General features: G+C 42.2%; 1 protein-coding gene across 11 annotated transcripts in view; it reads left to right on the top strand.

Moving 5' to 3' along the window:
* CLIP1 (CAP-Gly domain containing linker protein 1) overlaps positions 1-16,127 on the top strand; it is a 93,184-nt gene that overhangs the window by 12,455 nt on the left and 64,602 nt on the right. For all 11 annotated transcript variants that reach the window (XM_089489692.1, XM_089489695.1, XM_089489694.1 and 8 more), the window contains exons 2-3: positions 7,881-8,075; positions 8,686-9,263. In XM_089489692.1, coding sequence (XP_089345818.1) covers positions 7,982-8,075; positions 8,686-9,263 — 672 coding nt within the window. In that variant the 5' untranslated portion in view covers positions 7,881-7,981. The remainder of the gene's footprint in view (positions 1-7,880; positions 8,076-8,685; positions 9,264-16,127) is intronic.

Here is a 16,127-nt window from a genome sequence, read left to right as displayed (position 1 = left end):
TTCCAGTGTATTCCTCCCTTTGCAAGCCAAAATTTGTAACCAGTAATGAAAAATTAATAGAGTTGGAAGGGACTGCAAAGCTATTTCAGCTCTTCTTCACTATACCCTCTCCTGGGTCTAAAATGTCCCAGCGTCTCTATTTCTTTGTTCTTATTCAGATATCTCCTTTGCTGAGCTGCTCTAAATCATATTTAGATTGTCTGAAGCTTCCTCCTTCCTTAAATACTTCTACCCATTCACTTTTGCGATGCCTTATGCTAGAAAGGCCCGTACCATCGCTTTCTCTTTTCCTTCAAGATACACCAGCTATGAAGTTGCCGTTCTTTAGTGAAGCCAAGCAAGGGGTACATGTCATTTGGTTCCTGGGTATTTTGCCACCCCTGCCCTGTTAGCCTTGCTTCTGTTACCCTCTTTTTTTCTTGATTGTCTTCACTTATGGCATACAGAGTGACATAAGCGTCGTGTTTATTGGCAGCATTTCAAGTGATTATTATACAGATGATTAGGTTATAAATAAGTGGCGCATTGGGAAGACGAGCTCCTGTTTGTCAGATGGTTGTGTTTTGGAATGGTAGGAGCCAAGGAAACTCTCTAGTGGGCCTGGGTTGCTGTGGCATTCCGCTTGCAAACATTCCTGAATGCTTGGTTGTGAGGTCAGAGCCAGTGAAGTCATAAGGCAGAGGAGAGGAGAGGAGAGGAGAAGCGAGGAGGGAGACAGCTGCCTCTTGGAGGCTTAGCTGCATGCCTGCACTGCTAATTAAAGAGTACAATCAGAGGGAATTTCAGGCCATGCCACTTGAAGCTTTCCCGAGCCACTCAAGGATCTGATCCCCTGGAAGCTTTCTGAAGTATTAGCATCATGAGTAACCATTGGTGGAGAGACAGAACCTCTCTCTCTGGTTTGGGAGGTGGCTTTTAAGCATCTTTGGCTATGAAATGGACTTGTTTTGGAGATCATTCCTGAGTTGCACTATGGAGTAAGTATGGCTTCTGCAACATGCCAAAGTCCTTAGTGCTAGTCACTTTTCACCTGCTTATGTGGACTGCTATGTGTTGCCAAAGGGAGGGGAAGGAGAGGGGCTTGCCACTCTAAGGGGCAACAGTGAACATTGGCTTGTATACAATTGGCCATCCAAGCTTATTTGTACAGATAAAAATGCAGAAATTTGTTGTTAACTGTCATCAGGTTGACTTTGACTTTTGGCGACCCCATGAGGGAAGTGCTTCCAAGTCAACCTATCTTTAAGAGCCATGTTCGCATCCTTTAGACTCTGTGGCAGCTTCCTTGGTTGCCTTTGTCCATCTGTAATGCAGCCTTCTGCTTTTCCTACTGTCGTCTGCCTTACCGTGTATGATATGTCCAAAGTACAACAGTCTTAGGATACATCTACACTGCAGAAGTAATGCAGTTTGACACTGCTTTAAGTGCCATGGCTCAACACTGTAATTCTGGGATTTGTAGTTTTATGAGATATTTAGCCTTCTCTGCCAAAGAGCTCTGGCACCACAGCACACTACAAGTCCCAGGATTCCATAGGATGGAGCCATGACAGTTAAAGCAGTGTCAAATGGCATTAATGCTGCAGTGTGACAGCAGCTTTTGTTTAGTCATCTTGGCTTTTATGGAGAGTTCAGGCTTAACTTACTTTAGGATCCGTTGTTGTTGTTGTTGTTGTTGTTGTTGTTGTTGTTGTTGTGTGCCTTCAAGTAATTTCCGACTTGTGGTGACCTTACATCATGGGATTTTCTGGGGCTGAGAGTGTGTGACTTAAGTGGAAAAGGGAGATTTGCCTCTCCTGGAAGAATCCCGGACCAGCCATTCACTATAACATGAAGAAATATCCATTTTTCAAAATCAGAAATAGACTTCCAGCCACTTCTCCTTCATTTGTATCTTCCTCTTTATTTTTGCCAAATCCCTGCCCCGTAATAAGCAAAGTGTTGGGATGCAGGAAGCATGGGTGAAAGGCCTGGGGAAATTCTTAGTACTCTAGTGAGGAAATGCCTTCGGAGTCCAGGAAACAGGGAGGGCATTTCCTAGCACTGTGAAGAAATCTGCATGCTACTGCATCTGTAAAGCCACATTCCTTCTTACTGCCATGGTTGCAGAGTGGAGTATAATGTTTAGAACCAGTGCTCTAGACAGTTCTTTTCTTTGACTCCCAGTTGGGGCAGAATGTTCTGCTGTTGTGGCCACCAGAGTTAAAATGTCCCAAGAGTTAGGTGAAACTGGAAACCAAATGCAATGTTAACCTACTAGAGCAGGGAGTCTACTGAAGGCACTAAGGGCCCGAACAGACAGCCAAAATAAAGCTGCTTCAGGTCACTTTGGAGGTATGCTGTTTAAATGACACACACATCTTAAGAGGCCAGAAACTGTGCCAAAGGCATGCTCCAGTCCTAAGGACTGGAGCATGGCTTTGGCACAGTTTCTGGCCTCTTTAGGATGCATGCATCATTTAAATAGCACACCTCCAAAGTGACCCGAAACAGCTTTATTTTGGCCTGTCTGTTTGGGCCCTAATTTTACTTTGTTTGTTGTGCATGCTGTGGTGAGCCATATCATTGGGATCTCCTAGTAGACTCCTTTCAGTCTGGAAGTATGAGGTGAGGACAGAGCAAGTGGACAATTCGTTTAAAAATTTTGCTTTTTGACATATGGCTTTATCTCTCCCACTTGCTCTGGCTAGCTTAGCAAACTAGTCCAAGCGTTGTTCGGGCATCTTTGCTCTATGGCACATATTAACTTTTGTTTGGGTTTGCGACATTGACATTCTGTAATCTTGATGGTGTGGGTTAGTCTGCAAATTTAGTTTGCGGGGGCAAAGAGAATGAAGGACAATGCAGGATTCTTGTCTAAGGACTGGAAAAGATTTTTGCTAGTGACTTATATCTATATAGTCCTTTTGAAACTATTGATTCTATGCCGGCTTAGCAAGGATATTCAGAGTTTACCGCCTCTCTCCATATAATCTGCCCCGCACACTCAGATCAACAGGGATGAAATTGTTGGAGGTCCCAGCGACACGCTATGTGAGGACCTCACAGAGGGCATTCTCTATCGTGGCCCCTAGATCTTGGAATAGTCTCCCAGATGAGCTTCGCTCCACCACATCCTTAGCTCTTTTCAAAAAGAATCTGAAGACGTATTTCTTTTCCCAAGTCTTCCCACCGTGAAAAATCTTCTCTTACCCCTTTTCATTGATGACCCCGGACTGTATATATCGATTTCCCCTTCCATCTGGCCCTTTTGTCATTAGTATTACTATGTTGCTTTTAATGCTGTTTTTAATTGATTTTATTGGAAAGTTTTTATAAATAATTGTTCGCCGCTTTGATCAAAATTTTGGAAAAGCGAGTTACAAATAAACTATATTATTATTATTATTATTATTATTATTATTATTATTATTATTATTATTACCTGGGCTGCATCCACATTGGAGATATAACCCAGTTTGGCACCGCTTTAATTGCCCTGGCTCAAGGCTATGGAATTCTGGGAGTTGGAGTTTGTTGTGGGCCCTGAGCGGAGCACCATAAAGGGGTTTAAAGTTTATGAACAATACTTTATTATACTTTATTTATATAGCATTGTAGATTTACTTTGAATTGAGTTTAGGAATGAACCAGTAACAAGTTGTTAACCAGTTGTTTAGTGAGCCCTTCCCACTTTCAATCCTGGACTGGAGCTTCTGGGCCATACTCAGAGGCAGCCCCAGAAACAATGCACTACAGCAGTCTAACTGAGATGTTCACAAACCATTAATCTCCTTTTGCCAGATTATTGCTAACCATAAGAGGCAATGCCTGGAATATGATTTAGGGCTAGAATGACAACTGGGTGAAGGGATCCAGTTCTAAGAGTCTGCCCATCTTGCTTCGAGTTGTTGCTCTGTTCTTGCGTTGAAGTCCGCTTTAATGACAAGTGGGGAAAAGTGAAGAGGAACTGGAGTTTGGAGAATGAAGCGATGCAAGCAAGGGCTGGGGGAGCTGTAATCATTTCCCTGATGGTCCTGTCCTGCCATTCACATCTGTTAGCAGGTGTAATGCTACTTATTAGCAGCCTTGAGTGCTGTAAATCTGGTCAGTTTTTTGTCCCTAACTTTGGGGGCATGTGCCTGCTGCCCTTGTCCTCTTGAGTGATCTGCGGCTTATTTTTGAAATGCTTTTGGCTTTGTTACCCCCTGTTTATTCCCTGGCAGGTGAGCTTTTAATGCTCTCTAGCCAGGCAGTTTCCTCCCCCCGCAAGCACTTCTTGTGGTTAATCTGTGGAAATAATCATTTGAAGAGTTTCAGGGGGGTATTTCAGCTCTGGGGATTTACACCGCTGGCATTAGACTAAATGAGTTGTGGCTTTTAAGTGCCTATGAAATAGCAGGGAACAGATCACACAGGACGAAGTGCCTGCTTTTAGTCCCATTTTGGACCTGGTGCATGTGTACTCCACGACACCATAAAGCGTGTCATTCTTTTAAAAGCTTTTTTCCCCACCTTGCTGTTTGTCACCCTTTGGCCCATTTTAGCCAGTGAGCATTTTTTCCTTCCTTGCAACTCTCCTATCTTTCCTTTTATCCATATGTGAGAGATGGTCCCATATACCTCTTTATACCTCTCAAATGCCCACTGCTTATGCATAACCTTCCAAGCAATTTTGTTGCCCACCTCTTTATGTCAGGACTTATACAGCCTAAAAATACTTACTGGATTAAACAATAACAGATAGTTTTAGTTTAAGTGGTGGACTCTCCAGGACTTTAACTTTGTTTGGTGTTATTTTCTAGGGGGGGTTGATGAATGTGGATGGGGCCTAAGGATTCCCAGGATTCCATATAATGCAGACATGGCTGTTAAAATGGATTCGTAGTGCTATGACTATGGAGTGTGATAGAGCCCTATGAAGCTCTCCTTCATGTCCTGCCAATTTCTGAATATCTCAGAGAAAGAGACTTTTTATTTTGAATATATACATACATGTGCACGCACGCACACATTTTAAGATAGTGTTTTTAGCATGTGAACAAAACATGCAGCAGACAAACTTTCAACTGAAATGTTACAAGCATTTTCAAAAACTTCCAAAGAACCTATGGTAGTCTGCCAGCCGGAAAAATCCAACTTCTTGGAAGGAGTGACTTGTTGCATCCTTCATAAATCACCATCAGTCCCAAAACCAAGGATAGATCAATGTTTTCCATTAGTAAATAAAGCCTCGCCGCTTGAACTTTGACCTCGGGATTAGTTGTAAAGTGGATTATCTGGTGAATTTGAATCCAATTGGATCTAGCAGGTTGAAGCTGTTCTCTGAGCTGAGTCCCTGATTTTGGGGTGATGTCCATGAGACCTTTTAGTCCATAGGGACCAATCCTCTTTCAGTGTTTGAACTGGACAAATTTTTGCCTTGTTGTTAAAAACAAAAAATATGACTTCAAAGGGCATCAGAGGAGGAAGAGAAGGAATAACCTCCTCCTCTTTTATCCTCCTACACCTGAAGAGGCAGCCCCAGCCTGAGCTCCACCTTCTGCATAATTCTCATTCGCTGCTTTATTTGCAACAAGGTAGAAGGTGAGATTGGAAATCCCCACGCCTCCATTTTTGAGCCGAATTATGTTTTGCTTTGGTGTGGACTCTTCATCTTTTCACACCATTGGTACCATTTTTGATGTCTAGACTGGGTCTCCCTGTGTTCAACTGGCAATATGTAGATTATGACTTACTAAACTTCTGTAATTCACTGAGCCAATCTCCTTTAAGTCTGAAGTACAAATCATTTTTTATACTGAAGAATATAAAGTAATCCATCATTGTAGGGGCAGTGTCATTGGCGTAGAGACTGATGATACTATACTTACCATGGATTTGTATTCCTTTAAGTCAACTCTGATTTAACCTTGACTTCATTCCTTCACATCAACCCTGGTTTTGCACACACCCAGAATTCAGCTGTGAAAGCAAATAGGAGTGGCAACACCAGAGAGCCCTGCTTTATACCTCCTCAGTTTATTGTGATTGGATCCAATTCACATCCATTTGTTCTTACAATTGCCTGGTTACTATATCAATGTCTCAAAAAAGTTAAGAGCAGTGCTTCTCAAACTTTGGCCCTCCAGCTGCATTGGACTTCAGCTTCCAGAAACATTAGCCAGCATGACCCATGGGAAGGGATTCTGGGAGCTGAAGTCCAAAGCCTCCACTAAACCAAAGGTTGTAAAACCTTGCTTTAGAACGTCTTTTTCATATCCCATCTTTGCACAGAATTTAAACAGGAACATCAGTTGCAAGCGATCAGATGCTTTGGAAGTGTCAATAGAAAGTACAGGTTCGGATTTCCATTTGTCCTTGGAACTGTGAGAAATCATATTCAGTAATCTCCTGAGCCGGCAGAACTTTTCCTATAGTTGTGCCTAGTTGTGGAACTCACTCCTGAGGAAGGCCAACTTTGCCCCTCACCTATTTTTATTTTATTTCTGCTCTGTTCTGTTTATGGGACAGTATAAGATTAAAACCAAACACTGATCTGATCTCTTCTTAACTGCTGCATTTCATATTTGAACTGTTATGGCATTTTAATGAAAAAGGGGGGTATACCAAGCTTTACGGGGGGTTCACAGATATGTGAAGAAAAATGAGGGTACAACAAATATGAAATGCAATTGTCAACTTGTGAATGAGAGGAAGGGCAGAATTTGTTTGTCGGTTCCTAGGGCAGTGCATTCTGTTCTTCAGATATGGGCTTCTGTATCAGGGCAGGGTGCTGCTGGCAGTCCTGCTGGATGATCTAAATGCTGCAAGTGCAGAGGCTTGCGCTGGTGCCAGGACATTGTGTAAATATGGGCTCACATTCGATATTCCGTAACCTATGTGTTAAGTTCTAATAAAAGCACACAAGTAGATTTTTAATGCATTTCAAAGCTTCCCTGCCACCTTGGAATTCCTGCCCGACTGTTTCCTCCTTACCTTTACCATTAGCACCCAAATACTGTTGTTTTGAAGAAGCCTTTGGCTTTGGTTGTGCATTTACAAAGTGCTGACGGCACATTTGGATGCCTGGCCAGTATGCTCTATGTTCCAAATAACCCATCCCTTTACTTGTTGCAATTAAAGCAAGTGAGCTCTGATCACCAAGAAGGGGATGGCTGATTAAAATTGTTTGAGGCAAATGAATCTTGCTACACGGTTGCTCTGAGAGGCCTATCGTGGGCCACTAAATCAAAGCTATTCTCTTTTCCTAGCAACTGAAGAGGAGGAGGGACTCCTTTCTAACTCTGTTTCCAAAGGAGCCGAGTTGGGGCACTGTATGGGGGAGTATATAATAGAGTAACAAGCTTCAGAGTCTCATGATCTTCAGTAAGGAATGCCAGTCGCGGAGAGGTGGGCGTCTGCTCAGGAGCTGTCAAGGCGTAATGCTTTGCTGAGCCATCTTAAGGTTTTGCTGTTGTTGTTGTCGTTCAGTCTGAGAAATGTTGATTCTTTACGCGTCATGTGCTGATTCTCCCCTTCTCTATTTGCTCTGGAATGTTGCAGCACTTTGCAAATACCTAGAATTGTCTGAATGCCTCAAATACTCAATCTTTTCTGTGGTGTTTGTTCGTAATGCCATGAAGAAGTCTGTTATCCTTTCTTAAAATAGCCTTTAGAGGAAAGATCAATGTGAAAACAGCAGTCTGCTTTTTTAATGCTGTAAACACTTCAGATATCCTTAAATTAAAAAAAAAGTCAAGAGGTTTTTAACAGGAAAGTGGCAATTGCAGTTTTGTTCAGAGACTGTTCCTTTGTTCTCACGTAGGTTATGGGGTTTATGTACAGATGTTTCTTTAGAAACATGTTTGGAGCCAACATTATATTTATTTCTCTTTTTTATTTTTTGACTGTATACGCAGGTTTAATCCAGAGGCAAACAAGATAGAAACCTATAAAGCATCCATGTTTAGGAAACGTTACTGCAGACAGAAACGATAAAATATCAAGAGGAAAACAGAAGATGAGTATGTTAAAACCAAGTGGGCTTAAGGCTCCCACCAAGATCAGCAAGCCTGGAAGTGTGTTAGCGAAAACAACTGCACCTGCTGCTACTGGTAAGAAAACATGGGACATATTGCAATGAAAGGTGCAACATCCTATCCTCTACCAATGCTGCGGGCTGAATTTGTAATAGCTGAAAAGAAGAAGAAATGTGGAGGGAGTGGGGGAGTCACTAAAATGTGTTTTTGAGCTTGGTACTGTTATTAACTATGACTCCCAGAACCATCCAGCCAGTGTGGCCAATAAACATAGTGGATGGGAGACCCTGGGAGTCATAATCGTAAAAGCAGCTTTTCCTACCCTTTATATAGTCTGCATTCACAAGTAGGGGGCCCCCTTCAGCCAATATCACATTATAGTAATCCAGCTGTATAGCCTTGATATTATATGATATTACATGATATTAATACATGATGTTAAGAGGGTGTATTTACATAATATGTTCTGTATGTGGACTCAAGATGGATCTGGAAGTTTGAAGTGCAGGAAGCAGTGGGAAGGTAGACTGGCTCAAAGGGGAGCTGTATACAGTCAACATTGTTGTACACAAATAATGCGTTTTGTTTGCTTTCTTTTTGGGAGTAAGAAAAGCAGGTGGTAGCTGTCTTGTTTGACACAGAAATGGCTACAGAATAAACATGTTTGTCTGTTTTCCACCTTTAGCTTCAACGCCACCTGAAAAGACAGCAGCCAGCGAGAAAGCGTCAACTGCGTCCTCCTCAGAAGCACAGGATGAGTTTGTGGATGACTTCAGAATCGGGGAGCGTGTCTGGGTCAACGGGAATAAGCCTGGTTTTATCCAGTTCCTGGGAGAAACACAGTTTGCTCCTGGACAGTGGGCAGGGATTGTTTTGGATGAGCCCATTGGCAAGAATGATGGTTCTGTGGCTGGAGTGCGTTATTTCCAATGTGAGCCTTTGAGGGGAATCTTTACAAGACCATCCAAGCTCGCACGGAGGGTGGGAGCAGAGGAGGAACCCAATGGTACGCAGGCAGCTTCAGCTTCTCGAGCAACATCCCCAACCATATCAGCCACTAGCCTTGTGTCTTTGCCTTCCGCAGCGGCACCATTACCTCCCACAGGTATTCCCCATAAGGCCTCCCCTCTGGTTACAAAGGAACACCCAACTCCTCAAGTTAGCAATCTTTCCAAAACAGCAAGTGAATCCATATCAAACCTTTCTGAAGCTGGCTCCCTAAAGAAAGGCGAAAGAGAACTCAAAATGGGAGATAGAGTTTTGGTAAGTTTTTGTTTTGTTTTTTCTTTAACCAACTTACTATATTACTAAGCAGCAAAATAGATCTCTTTTCAGAATAACATAGATGCATCCCTACTAATCCCTTTCTCCATGTGAATCCTGTGCACTGCAGAGATCTGTGGAGGTCTTCCTCCTCCACATGCCCTAGCCATTGGATGCCAGTCTTGTGTGCCTCTTGCAGAGAGGGGCCTTCTCAGTCGTGGTGGCCCATGCATGAGATTCTTTTCCCAGGGAGGTGTATCTGGTACAGTGCTGGGTTTCCATTTGGATTCCATTCACAATCCTCTTAATTTTTAGATTTTACTGTATAAGATATCAGTGCTAATTTTATTCGCTTTTTAAACTGTGATGCTCTGTCTTATTGTATTCTCTTGCTAGCTACTCCTAGAATATTTTATCCTGAAGAGTGACATACATTTACCAGATTCATAATAGTATTGTACCCAGCACTCTTGCATATTTGGTTTTAAAGACTGCTTTCTCTTATGGTTATTTCACATCATACAGTTAGAAAGCAAGAGTCAAATTATTCTGTGGCGAAATTGTCACAGGATTTTAACCATACCAGCCACAGACCAACCTCTGGGGTCTTGTTAGCATCCGTTCTCCCCTCTCCTCAGCTTTCATTCCATATCAAATGTCTGAGGCCTTCTGGAAGTCGATTTGCTTGTTCAGGCTTGCGGGCAGTTAAGGCCAATAGGCACTGGCAGTTGCTAGGGAGGACTGGTCTATCACCTGCTGTTATGAGCCTGAACGTTCTTCTCCAAGGCAGCATAAATGCCTTCAGGCTTGTTCAGTTCAAGAAGAGATGCTCATTATCTTATGCATGCTGACAGCAGAAACACTACTGAAACTCTTTTTTTGCAGTATGTATTGTTACTTGTTTGGACAAGTTAAGTGACTCCATTTGCCCACTTTTTGCAGCTCTGCACGACTGGCAGTTTCCCTGCTCTTGGGCACAGCTTAACCTCAAAGACCTGTTAGAAGCTAATGCACTCTAGTTTTGGCTGGGCTGTCAGCAACAGGAACAGTCCAGAAAGCCTTTCTAGACCTGTCATTTTTGAGTCACTTTTGTAATCAGATGCATAATGACCTTGCCCTGCCAAAGACTGCGAGGAATCTATTCCGTCTGGAACTTCAGGAGACAGGACCTTGATCTGTATAGTGTATTGCAATGCAGCCAAAGTTTAAAAGGTTGGATGGGCCTGAAATGAGCATTTCTGAAGGTTGTCATACATACATACGTACATACATACATACTTAACCTGAGGGGGAAAAACCTGATGGAAATCACAGTTTTAACCATGTAATCCAATACCATTAACTAAAAATGTAAATCGCATATTGTTCAGTGGGACTCAGCAAAAGGTAAGTGTGTAAAGAATTGCAGCCTTGCATGAGGTTTCTCACTGCCATTGCCACTTAAACATTGGTATAATTCTGGCCAGTAAAACACATTAAATGTACAGCTGAAGGAGAGTATTGTTACAATATATGGGAAGGGATTTTAAAAAAATTATAACATCCCTTTTTAGTAGTTTTAAAACATAGAGTATACAGTACTTTTTGATGGATACCCTTGCTGGTTTCTTGCATCATTTGAAGTACTTAATATTAGCAAAAGTATTGTTTAACAGAGATTTAGTTCACATTTTTGAAAAAGGGGACTTTAAAAATATCATGGGAACGAATCCTTTATGTCTTCTTGACACTATGGAACACTAGAAGAAACAAAATAATTTTCTTTGTTTAACCAATGTTGATGGTTTCTTCTGTTTGCATTGCTTTTTGCCATCACCTAATAAAGTGACAAAACATTACAGGTCAGAACCGTGTAGCCATAATGAACCATAATGGAGCAGAGGACAGAATAGGGGAAATTCAGCACAAAATAAGTAAAGAGATAGTACAGGAATACCTGTTTAACCTAAATGAATTTAAGTCTCCAGGACCAGATGAGCTACATCCAAGGGTATTAAAAGAACTGGCAAATGTAATATCGGAGCCATTGGCAATAATCTTTGAAAACTCCTGGAGAACAGGAGAAGTGCCAGCAGACTGGAGGAGGGCAAACGTTGTCCCCATCTTCAAAAAGGGGAAGAAAGAGGATCCCAACAATTATCGTCCAGTTAGTCTGACTTCAATCCCAGGAAAGATTCTGGAGCAGATCATTAAACAGAGAGTGTGTGAACATCTAGAAGGCAATGCCATAATCACAAAAAGTCAACATGGGTTTCAGAGAAACAAGTCATGCCAGACAAATCTAATCTCTTTGATAAAATTACCAGCTTGGTAGATGAAGGGAATGCAGTGGATATAGTATATCTTGATTTCAGTAAGGCCTTTGACAGGGTTCCCCATGACATTCTCACAAACAAGCTTGTAAAATGTGGGCTGGACAAGGCAACTGTTAAGTGGATTTGTAATTGGTTGACCGGCCGAACCCAAAGGGTGCTCAACAATGGCACCTTTTCATCCTGGAGAGAAGTAACCAGTGGGGTCCCACAGGGCTCTGTCCTTGGCCCAGTACTGTTCAACATCTTTATCAATGACTTGGAGGACAAAATTGGGGGAATACTTATCAAATTTGCAGATGACACCAAATTAGGGGGAGTAGCTAATACCCCAGAGGACAGGATCAAGATTCAAAATGACCTGAACAGACTAGAAAGCTGGGCCAGAGCTAACAGAATGAACTTCAACAGGGAGAAATGTAAGGTACTGCACTTAGGGCGAAAAAATGAAATGCACAGATATAGGATGGGGGACACCTGGCTTAAGGAGACAACATGTGAAAGGGATCTAGGAGTCCAAGTAGACCACAAGCTGAACATGAGTCAACAGTGCGATGCGGCAGCTAACAAGGCCAATGCGATTTTAGGCTGCATCAATAGAAGTATCGTATCTAGATCCAGGGAAGTAATAGTGCCACTATATTCTGCTCTGGTCAGGCCCCACCTGGAATATTGTGTCCAGTTCTGGGCGCCACAATTCAAAAAGGACATTGAGAAACTGGAGCGTGTCCAAAGGAGGGCGACTAAAATGGTGAAAGGTCTGGAAACCTTGCCCTATGAGGAACGACTCAGGGAGCTGGGGATGTTTAGCCTGGAGAAGAGAAGGTTAAGAGGTGATATGATAGCCCTATTTAAATACTTGAAGGGATGTCATATTGAGGAGGGAGCAAGCTTGTTTTTTGCTGCTCCAGAGACTAGGACCCGGAGCAATGGATGCAAGCTGCAGGAAAAGAGATTCCACCTCAACATTAGGAGGAATTTCCTGACAGTAAGAGCTGTTCGACAGTGGAACACACTTCCTCGGAGTGTAGTGGAGTCTCCCTCCTTGGAGGTCTTCAAACGGAGGCTGGATGGCCATCTGTCGGCGATGCTTTGATCTGGATTTCCTGCATGGCAGGGGGTTGGACTGGATGGCCCTAGTGGTCTCTTCCAACTCTATGATTCTATGATTCTAGCTCAATTTGTAACAAAGAACAAACCTTTAAAAATGGTACTTTGTAAATATTATCTGACCAAAGCTATCTTTTAATATAATAGACATGATAATTTTGTACCAAACAAAATTGTATAATTGTATCATATTAAGACTTATAATTCTTTCATATGAATATAATATAATATAAATGTATATAATATATTGTACCTTCCTAAAGTAGGAACATCTGTAAAGGATGTTTATATCACATTTTTTTTTCAATTTTTCCAAAAATTTATCTTTTCCCCTAGAACAAAACCGAAAAAAATGTCTGTTTTTAAGTCATGGCTTTAAAATGTTGGAAATGGCTAGTTCCAGTTGCTTTTTGGCCGTGGCATTAAATGTCAATGTTATCTATGTAATTTATTGTGGAATTTGTCAGTCTTCCTCTTTGTATAGTTCGGTAAGCCAAAAAGGAGAAAAATGAAATACTGAAATAATTCGTAGAGGGAATTGCACAAAAAGCAGGGAACTGCCACTCCCAAAGCATGCAAAGCATGCAAATCTGCTTTGCAGCATTTTGTGAACATCTGGCTGGACACTGAAGTGGCAGCTTTAGAACTCATCTACCAAAAAGGAAGATTTTATCAACTGAGTTGAAGCCGTAGAGAACACAGTCTTAAAACTCTAGCAGGAGTAAGCTTGTTTAATAGCAACACAATTTTGTCCAAATCCAGCTAGCCGCAAACAGACTGAGTTGTCTCTTTCCTCATCACCCCCTGAAACTGCAGTGTATTTTGTCCATTTCCACCTATGAATTATTTTAGTATTTCAGCTTTCTCATTTTGTCTTGTCTATCTGTACTTCAAGGAATACTGACAAAGTCTAAAATAATCTGTAACAGAAAAAAATAGCTGGTAAGGGATTAGCGTTGATAATACTGTGTTTGATGGGTGGTATTTTTGTGTATATATTTCACTCTGACTACAACCTGTGTATTTGTGTGTGTGTATCACTTCCACTTATAAACACACACACACACACACGCATCATTCTCAGTTTTATTGGTTTGGCGCTTTATACAGGGTAGGTTCTTATCTGTGAAATGTGTCATCCCCTACAACAAACCCATTTGTTTCTAAGGTGTTGGCAGTACAATCTTATATCTTTTCCTGTAAATCAAGACTCCGTTTGGTGCACATGTTTAATGTATGCTCTATTTTCATGAATGGAATTATTTCCACATTCCTTGAAACCAGCATTAGATTTCTGTTTACCCTGGATGCCAGATGCCTGGGTTCTTCTTTCCTCCCCTTCTGCCATGTAGACTTGGAGCAAGTTGTAGTGACAATACTAAAACAGCTTTGATATTACTAGGCTGAAGTCAAGAGCATAAGAACCTTGCTGGATGAGACCACAGGCATCTAGTCCAGCATTCTTATCTCCTTACATCCAATTCATTGCTCCCCATCCTATTGTTTGCTAAGCCAATATAGTCTTTGAAAATTTTCCATGGTGAACAAGAAATGCCATGCCCACTAGAAAGCATGGGGAGGAGAGAATAAATCCACACAGACACAAACTTTAATGAACTGAATGGAAGGTCAGTAAATTGTGTGCCTGGCTTTGTTTACTTATCCCTTTCTTACTCTTTTGCACAGAGCAATTTTTCTGTGATTTCTTTTGTGGCTTGTATATAATGAATACCACTGTTTCTGATGACATCAAAGATTTTGTTCTCCCCTTCATACAAATGCAGTTAGGTGGCTGAATGGAAACTGCCTCATTTATCTTTGCAACTGCCCAGTAGGATAGAATGGGCCAAGAGTAGGCACAGGGTCAGCCCTGGTTAGTACTTAGATGGGAAATCACCAACGAATACTAGAGCTGTAGGTTATACTTCAGAAGAAGGAACTGGCAGAACCACCCCTGAGGAAACCCTATGAAATCCATGGGGTCAGCATAGGTTAACTTGAAAGTGACTTAAAGCCCATACACAGATGAGTAGCCTAGGGTCAACAAATCACATAGGTAGAGTATGGAAAAGTAGGACTCGCCAGAAGCAGTGCTGCCTTGCCTGTTTCCAGCTCTGGCCTCAGTGAAAGCATCTGGAGGAGGAAGGAGCCAAGAAGGCGATAAAGATCCATTGACAACTCAGAAGGAGAGGACTTGAGAGGCAAATGTTACCAAAGGGCTGCAGGCTTCTCCCGTGGACCTGAATTGCAAGGGAAGGAAGGGTGTCACCCAGGACTTGTCTGGAAGCTTGTCTGCATCCTTTCCTGGCTGTGAGGGTTTGGAGTTGTTAGGCAAGAGCTGTAAGCAGGCAGACACTTGGAGCAGGGAGACAAGCCCCTCTGCAAAAAGGCGAAGCCTCTAGCAAACAAGAAGAGGCCTGGGGTGGCTGATTTGAAGCAATAGCATTAGCAAGCAATAGCATTTACATTTCTGTACTGCTTAATACAGAACTCAGTAGTTTCTTAAGCGGTTTGCAATGTGTGAGCTATTTGCCCCCAACAAGCTGGGCACTCATTTTACCGACCTAGGAAAGGATGCAAGGCTGAGTCAACTTTGGACCCCTGGGATCAAACTCACAACCTTGTGGCTGCCTTTCCCATCTTCTCATAAACTTTCTTTTAACTGATTTATTTGTGTTTTGTTGGCTCCTTGAGACTCTAAATCTCCCAGCCTGTCCCCTCCTGGGCTCCTCCTTTCTGGGCACAAAAGCTCATATTTCAGCTGTTTTCCTGGGTGCATTGACTATCTCAGGACCCTAATACTCTTCTCCATACAAATTTGGCTCTGGGCTTGATAGAAAGAGCATGCAGTTGACATAGTCTTCCCCACAGAGGCCCTGGCCTCTATGATATAGGGACCTGAATCCAAAGCCAGCACTTTAAATACTCCTGAAATACTAAATGGTGCTCCACATTGGGAGTAGTTAAAGAGCTGAAGAGACTAATGAGCCATCTTAGCAAATGATATAGAGGGTTTAAAATTTTAAATCTGCAACATTTTTTATGTATTCCCAGTGCAGCCTGTAGGGCCATTGCCCATTTCCTTTTTGGAATGGAAGCTGCTGCTGCTGCATCCCACACATTTGATGCTCTGTTTTGCAGGACTAGAATGTTAAAGATGCCTGTTTATATGGCTGGGCTTGTTTGTGCCATCTGCTCTCATCAGGAAGCGCTTTAATGTCTGTGCTTGTGAAAAGAGATAAACATCTCCCTGAACACCACATTGTGAATTTGACAACGGATATTTACTCCACATTTGTTGAATCTGACAACTGATATTTAATCATGGTCTTATCCTTGCTTGTGATTTTCAAAAAAGTAATGGAGCGCCAAACCCAGCTCCCTCGTATTTTCTCCCCAGCGCCCCCACCCCGCCCCAAAACGTCCCAGCGATCCCCAGATC

The sequence above is a fragment of the Sceloporus occidentalis genome, unplaced genomic scaffold (genome assembly GCF_023333645.1).
Source record: "Sceloporus occidentalis isolate IW3139 unplaced genomic scaffold, rSceOcc1.0.p SCAF_41, whole genome shotgun sequence".
Taxonomy (NCBI): Eukaryota; Metazoa; Chordata; class Lepidosauria; order Squamata; family Phrynosomatidae; genus Sceloporus; species Sceloporus occidentalis.
This window is presented reverse-complemented; position numbering and strand designations above follow the sequence as displayed.